General features: G+C 49.5%; 1 protein-coding gene across 1 annotated transcript in view; it reads right to left on the reverse strand.

Moving 5' to 3' along the window:
• The window catches only part of PROSER2 (proline and serine rich 2), a 41,231-nt gene that overhangs the window by 2,361 nt on the left and 31,161 nt on the right, over positions 1 to 7,709 (reverse strand). Inside the window, exons 6-9 of the mRNA XM_011974944.1 lie at positions 7,374 to 7,706; positions 2,324 to 2,460; positions 2,039 to 2,218; positions 823 to 1,030 (exon numbers count right to left, since the gene is read on the reverse strand). Coding sequence (XP_011830334.1) covers positions 823 to 1,030; positions 2,039 to 2,218; positions 2,324 to 2,460; positions 7,374 to 7,706 — 858 coding nt within the window. The remainder of the gene's footprint in view (positions 1 to 822; positions 1,031 to 2,038; positions 2,219 to 2,323; positions 2,461 to 7,373; positions 7,707 to 7,709) is intronic.

The raw sequence follows: 7,709 nt of genomic DNA on the forward strand, positions 1-7,709 counted from the left end.
GGAGGCTGAGGCAGGAGAATGGCGTAAACCCGGGAGGCGGAGCTTGCAGTGAGCTGAGATCCGGCCATTGCACTCCAGCCTGGGCGACAGAGCGAGACTCCATCTCAAAAAAAAAAAAAGAAAATCCAGCAGGGTACACTTACAGCAAAATGTACCTTTGAAATCTGGTACATTTTGGAGGATCTAGTTTTTAGAAACAGCAAGCAGTCCCTTGGAATCAAAACTACATGAGGTGGATGACTGAGCTGAGAAAAAAACAAAAATCTGGTTCAAAAGGAAAACTTGAGTGATTTTAAAAACCTGGCCTAGCCGGCGCGGTGGCTCACACCTGTAATCCCAGTGCTTTGGGAGGCCGAGACCATCCTGGCTAACAAGGTGAAACCCTGTCTCTACTAAAAATACAAAAATTAGGCATGGTAGCAGGCACCTGTTAGTCCCAGCTACTCGGGAGACGGAGGCAGGAGAATGGCGTGACCCGGGAGGTGGAGCTTGCAGTGAGCTGAGATCGCGCCACTGCACTCCAGCCTGGGCAACAGAGCGAGACTCCGTCTCAAAAACAGTAACAAAAACAAAACAAAACAAAAAACTTGGCCTAAACTGGCACTGAAAGTAGTTATTCCTAGATAAATTTACAAAAGATAATCGAAATGATAGCAAGGTTACCAAAGTGTGGGGCCTCTCAAGGCAAGGAGACCTCAGTTCCTTGAGAGCCGGCACACCCAATAAAACAGAGACAAAAATGTCAGCAGTGCCACTGAGGAATATTGGCAGAATTGTGATAATTTGTGACAGGGCAGGAGGGGCCAACAGTTTGTAGGGTACCTGTGTCACGATGGAGCTGCAGCTGGAAACGTGTAAGGCGAAATACCACCTGGTCCCTGCTGTCCCCTGTGCTGGGCCCGGGGTGGAGGCGGAGGCGGAGGCAGGCCTGGGCAGTGCAGTGCTGCCCAGATGCTGGGTTGGAGCCAGGCCCCTGGACTTTCCACAGAAGCCTCCTTGCCTTTCTAGCAACAACCACGGCTTCAAAGGCCTGCCAAGGAGTGGATCGGGCAACCCCAGGAGCTTGTGTAGCCGTGTTGTGTGTAGCAGTCCTGCACGTCAGGGCGCTGGAAACTCCTACAGGCAATTCTAGGTTCTAGAACCAGCTCCTAAGTGGGGGAAGGGAGACAGAGGCCACCAAAGGACCTGCCTGGAGCTGGGTCCCCAAGGCCGAGGTCACAGGCACCAGGTTCAAGGACCCCCCTGTCCGCTGTCTTGGGGGTCCTTCTCAGGCCCAGACTCACCATCCACCTTCCTTTCCGCTTGGAAGCTGCCCTTTGCCCCCGCTCCCTCTTCCTGCCAAGCCTGCCCTCAACTGGCCCAGCCTTCAGTTGCCTTTTCTTGTCACCTCTCTAAGTGGCCCCATCCCTATTACTATGCCCCTGAAGCCTATCTAAAGATCAGCAGGAGCCATGGGGAGAAGGGGGCCAAGTTCGTTGAGGAAGTGACTCTGTGGGTGGCAAGGAAAGAAGGGAAGCAAGAGGGCAGGACACACTGGAGGGTGCAGCCTGGCTGCCAGGGCAGGGCACCTGCGGCAGCCCCCAGAGGCCCCCGGGGAGAGAAGCGAAGCCTCCCTGTTCCATGTGTAAGCTGCTGGGACAGCCCCGCCTGTCAGGTGGCCGTAGGGAGAAAGGAGCTACCATCTAGCACCACACAGTGTCGGCATACGGCAGGGACACAAAGACTGGCTACTAGGGAGGCTGAGGCAGAATTGCTTGAACCTGGGAGGCAGAGGTTGCAGTGAGCTGAGATGGCGCCACTGTGCTACAGTCTGCACGGCAGAGTGAAACTCCATCTCAAAAAAAAAAAAAAGAAAAGAAATGATTGGACTGACGAATGAAGAGCCTCACAGAAAGCTTCACAGTCACATGGTGATGAATTAGGGAAGTCACGGTCATGTGAGCCCCTCAGCCCTGAGTTGGGAAGGCGGGCGCAGGAGATGGGGCACCTCAGCTGCTCCGACATCTGGGCACGGCCAGGCCTTCTTAAGCCTTCTTACTCTTTGAAAACCGTCTTCCCAAGCAGAGGTTATTTTCCCCAAATTCAAAATGCCAGACGCCAAGTGAATAGTCACGTAAAAGGGATACAGTCTGTCTGATTTCAAGGACCAGGAAACTTGTAGAGTCCGAGAACCGGTTGGAAACTGAAGGTGGCCAGGTGGCATTGCTGGCTCCATTATCTGTTAGAGACATGGGTTGTATGAGGACTTGGGCCATTGCATAAGGGCCACAGAGGGCCAGGGCATCTTCAGAAACAAGGGCAGGTCCCTTGCTGCCATCCTCACACTCAGGCAGTTCATGGGGGGAAATGCACCGGCCCCGCAGTCAAAGGGGCCTGGGCCTGAATGGGAGCTGTCCTTGAGTCGTGTGCACAGGCTGTGCAGGCCCAGCACGCAGCTCCCTTGTTCATTCAGCCCCACCCCTGAAAGGCATTTCCAGAATTTAGGTCACTACTGTTGGCAGCGTTGCTTCATGTACAAACACTCTGAGGTTAAAGTTTATGAAGGGTGACCTGTTTATCAACCACTGAGTTCCAGCAGCCTCCGCTTGCAAATGTGAATTCTTATCTGGGGCTGGGGTGGGCTGGTCATAGCGACTGCTCTGACTGCAGCAGGGGCCGTGGGGGTGGGGGTCGCATGCTGGCCTGGGGTTCCTGCCATCTGCCCAGCCCGCAGCAGAGAGGCCTGGGGCTTTGAGCATGCCTACAGCGGGTTGCACTTCCAGATGCTCCCGAACCTCAGAAGCAAGGGTCAGTGAGGGACAGGGTGACCAGGGCTTTAAAGCAGCCTCAGGAGCCAGGAAAACCTGCATGAAACCCAAGCAGTGAAGCAGGAGGGGACCCGGCCCGACCCCGCCTTGCTCCAGATCCTCCTGTGCCCAGGACAGAGGGGTCTGGCTGTGGACCCCACACTCAGATCTGGGGATTGCAGTGGGATCCAGGCAATGCTGGGGCACCATGACCCCGTTGCACTCTGCCGGGTGTTTTGGGTGCTTCTCCCCTAGGCTGGAGTTTGCCGTTTAGGTCGTTACCAGGAGTCACCATGCAGCCCCTTCTTAGCTGGTTGCTGCATAGGAAGCTCCTACAGTCTATGTAAGAAGCAGGCCTGGAGGACACCCTTTCGGGCTCCTGGGTATTGGCTTCCCCCCTCCTCCAAGGACAATACCCGGGAGGAAGCACGAAGCCTGCTTTGCTGAGTGATGGGCATTTCATAAGCACTGTGAATGTGGAATGCGGAGGGCTGAGTTCTGCTGTCTTGTTTGGAAGAGGCCTTTCAGAAAGCCTTCATCTGTCAAACTCCAGCGCGGACTGTTGCCATGGTGAAAAGCGCGGGGTGGGAGGGCCCCTGGGCCTTTTCTTCTGTGGATGGCTGGATCCCCCCACAAGGCTTTTCTGCTGAGAGAAAGTGGTGATTCTGGCAGTGAGGGAGAAGCCCCAGAGGCCTGGGGGAGGTAGACCACGTGGAGTTGGGTTCCCAGCCACGCCTCTGCTTCACATTCAATGACAGAGCACGTGATTTTCCAGAGCGGCTTGCAGCTCTGTCTTCTTTCCTCAGCTATTTGAAAGCAGGGCTTGTCCAACTAGCAGATTAGAAAAGGAGATGGGACTTGTTTCCCCTACTGAAAAGCAGGGGAGAAAAGCCTTGTGAAGAGAAGACACAAAACCTGTTTGGTGACTTGTCGTTTCAATGAAAACACAAACCTCTCCAGGTGAGCACTCCCAGCTCCTCCCCTTCCTCCTCCCCCAGCAGCCCCGGCAGGGACCACAGGCATGATGAGAAGAACAGAAAAACAAGGCGACTGCTCACTCAGAGTTCACCATTCTTTGATGGCAGAAGTTTAAGAACCCAAGGAAGCAGTTTAGGGAAAAACAAGTTTACTAATCTCGCCACGTCACAGCGAGAAATACACGCAGAGAAAGTGCCTTCCTGAGGGAAGTCGCCATCGGGAAGACAGCACGGCAGTTAAGAGTTTCTCGATAAGGAAATTGTTGTCATATTTTATATTTCTCTTTCATTCCTCTTTATTAGCCATTAAATACTGATTTTCTTAGATTACCTATTGTATATTACAAAAAAACACCAAATCCCCTGACAAGTCAGAATCCTCACAGCCAGAGGTGTGGAAATTTAAAGAGAATCCATTTCTTTTTTCTTCGTTTGAGAAAAAGTCTCGCTCTGTTGCCCGGGTTGGAGTGCAGTGGCAAGGTCTCAGCTAACTGCAACCTTGACCTCCCAGACTCAAGCGATACTGCCACCTCTGCCTCCTGAGTAACTGGGACTACAGGTGCATGCCACCCGGCCGGGCTTTTTTTTTTTTTTGTAGTGATAGGGACTCACTATATAGCCCAGGCTGGTCTCAAACTCCTGGGTTCAATCGATCCCCCAACCTTGACCTCCTAAAGTTCTGGCATGAGCCACCGGCCAAGAGAATATATTTCCGATTTTTTGTTTTTTTAATAAAACAGTCAGTCTTAAGGTTTCCATAAGGCCTTGCTCATCACCTCTGCTCAGCTCTTTACAATAGCTGGTTCCAAATGGGCATCCTACAGTGGAACTCTGCACCAGGAATTTTGAGTGAGGGATCCTAAATTCAGAAGACAGCTTGTATAGCCCAGGAGGGGCTGAAGAGCAGGCAGGCAGCGTAGGCTGTGAGCCCCGTGCCTGGGGCCGCCCTCAGATGCCTGTGAGTTTGGTCAAAATGCATGAAGCCGAGGGCTTTATCATTAAACACGTGGAGAAGTTGTCCTCCGAATTCTTGATGAAAGCATGCCAGGATCGGTGTCTCTGTCTTTCCTGTCCCTTCTCTCCTCAGCCAGCCTTATAGGAGAATGCGGGCAGGGGAGACACAAAGATCAGCATTTCTGCCAATCTCGTGAAGTTGGGTATGCATGCCAGGAACCAAGTATCAGAAAGGGGAGGAGTAGGAGAGGACTGTAGCAGATGCTGTGATGCTGTGTTTGGTGTTGCCATCCGCCCACGGGACTCTGGTTTGGTCATTTGCACACAGCTTTTGGAAAGCAAAGGATATGGCTGGGGCAGTGGCTCACGCCTGTAATCCCAGCACTTTGGGAGGCCGAGGCGGGCGGATCACATGAGGTCAGGAGTTCGAGACCAGCCTGGCCAACATAGTGAAACCCCATCTCTACTAAAAATACAAAAATTAGCCCAGCATGGTGGCGCGTTCCTTTAATCCCAGCTACTCGGGAGGCGGAGGTTGCAGTGAGCTGAGATCACGCCACTGCATTCCAGCCTGGGCGAAGGTTATTCTCTCTCCCAGTTCTTGGGAAAAGGGAGACAAGACCGTCTCAAAAAGAAAAGAAAAGGATAATTTTTTTTTTCGGATTTAAGCATTAAGATAAAGAGTTTTGTAAAAGCAGAGAATGATTTACAAGCATCACTTGGGGGAAAAAGTGGGGCATTTAGGATTCATCTTTCCATTACGATTTTGCTTTGAGATATGTTTGGTCCTTCAAATTACCGTGAACCATTTGACCTTTAAGAAATGACATCATATAATTACGGCAAGGAAACTAATGCCTCTCCACAAACTGGGTTTGCCAACATAAGTACACCTACGGGTTAGTTTAGCAGCAGCTACAATTTGAACTTTGTACAAAACATATGGCTTTAATTAGTAGGGTTTTAGACACAAGAAATGACCAGGGTGACAGTCAGTGTAACCATGAACAAACAGAAGAAATTATGAATAAATAGAAGGAAAGGGTATAACCATTTAAAAGAAAGTAACTGAGAATATAGCATGCAATGCAAAAACAAGCTTAAGAAAAAAACTCTTAAATTTATTTTTCAAAAATGTGATTATGACAACGAATAAACTAATATGCAGTCCAGTTCACCCTACTCACAGTGAAATCATGGGGTCAGTGAAAAATACACCGTCCTCATCCAGAGTATTTAAAATGCCGGTTGTATCAGGACCTTCTGTTACTGAACACTGTATGGCATCTTGCTTTGTAAAGAGGAAACACAGCCCTTATAAATCCTTTAAACCAATCCAGCATTAACAGGAGTAAAATTTACAGTAACTACTTTTGAAAGGTAAAATTAAAGCACCTATTTAAATTAAGATCATCAAGAATCTATGAGGTTATTATTCATGAGAATAAGAGCTGGATGAGACTAAATATTGCATTTCTAAGGAAAAAATTATAATCATGCACTTCATGTAATTTACAAGGCAAATGGAATACTGTGAAAATGCCCTCCACAGCACATTTAAGTCTGAATTTAAGTAATACTCAATGGGAAAGAAACAGGCTCTGTTACGGTGCTGGCGGAGACATAAAAACACAAGGGTGTGACTGCTCAGGGCAGCCCGTCCCGTCTATTTTTAGAGGTCTAAGACTCCAGCCTTAAATAGTTTTGATAATAACGCTTGTGGCATAACTCAGCGTGTAAGACATAGTCTGGGAGGAAACCGGTTCTTTTCCTGCTAACCTCCTTCACTGGTTTTTCCCTATTAATTCTGAGATGTTGCTTGTGGAACATGACAGTCGGGTGGATCTTTAAGAATCTTTTGCTTCCTTCTGTTGACCTCAGAATATGCAAAACTAAAATTAGGTGATAAAGGAGATTAGTTTTCTAAAAAGTTCCATCTTCAGTGAAGTCTTGCTTACTTGGAAGCAGGGAATATTACTTTAATTGGGAACAGAGGAACATTTTGTTAAGGAAAAAGCACTTTGGGTTCACCAAAATACCATGGAGACGTGCCCTTAAGACACTTCCATACTAGGAAGTAACAATTTCTTGTATCATCCGTCAGGATGCTGAGGTGGCTCTGTCTGCCCAAGAATAGGAAGCGCTGGCATCCTGTAGTGACTTAGGAGGGTGTTCAGAAGTTTCTATTTAATAATGATACATGTGGACACACAGGGTACCTATGCATGTATATGTTGACACATATGTTTCTAAAAACATATACACACAAACACAGGCTCAGGCAAACATGTCCCAGACCGGAGAGTCTGATGAGACTTGCTTTCTCAAAATTACCGTTCTGTTTCACTCCCAAAACTCTAAGATTTCATTGCAGTTTTCAGTAAAAACAAAACTGGGCAAACTAAATTACGTCAAGAAACAAAAGCAAAGTTCCATGATGCCTCACCCTTCGAAAACAAAAGCGAGTCTATTAAGACATTACAAAATGTAACAAGCATTTTTTTTTTTATTTTCTTAGAAAAGGCGGGGAGAATCCTGAGTGGAAGGGATCTGAGCTGACTTTCATGTCATGTACTTCGAGAAAAGGGTAGATGAGACTCAAGAATGATAATCAGACCAGTCCTGCTCCTCCCAGCCCCCAAAAGATGGCATTTACACATCACGGACACCCATGGGTCTAAGGTTCTTGGGGTCTCAGTTCTTGGGAAAAGGGAGACAAACCCCCGGCCGGATTCCTTCAGGGAAGAGTCCTCTGTCCCGGTGGCTGGAGCCGCTGGTGCGGGCTCAGCCCGGAGGCCCCAGCCTGGCACCTCTAGATTCTGATGTGCCGCAGAGGGCAGGGGGTCCCCTGTCACTTCCGTTTCAGGCCAAACAGCTCCTGCGTGCAGCGACTCTCTCACCCTCTCTTCAGGGTGGACCGGAGCCCGCGCGGCCCTCACGAGCTCTCCCTGAGCAGCCCCAGCTTCCGCAGCGCCTCCCTGCGCGCCTCCTC

Source organism: Mandrillus leucophaeus, unplaced genomic scaffold (genome assembly GCF_000951045.1).
Source record: "Mandrillus leucophaeus isolate KB7577 unplaced genomic scaffold, Mleu.le_1.0 Scaffold15, whole genome shotgun sequence".
In the NCBI taxonomy this organism is placed as follows: Eukaryota; Metazoa; Chordata; class Mammalia; order Primates; family Cercopithecidae; genus Mandrillus; species Mandrillus leucophaeus.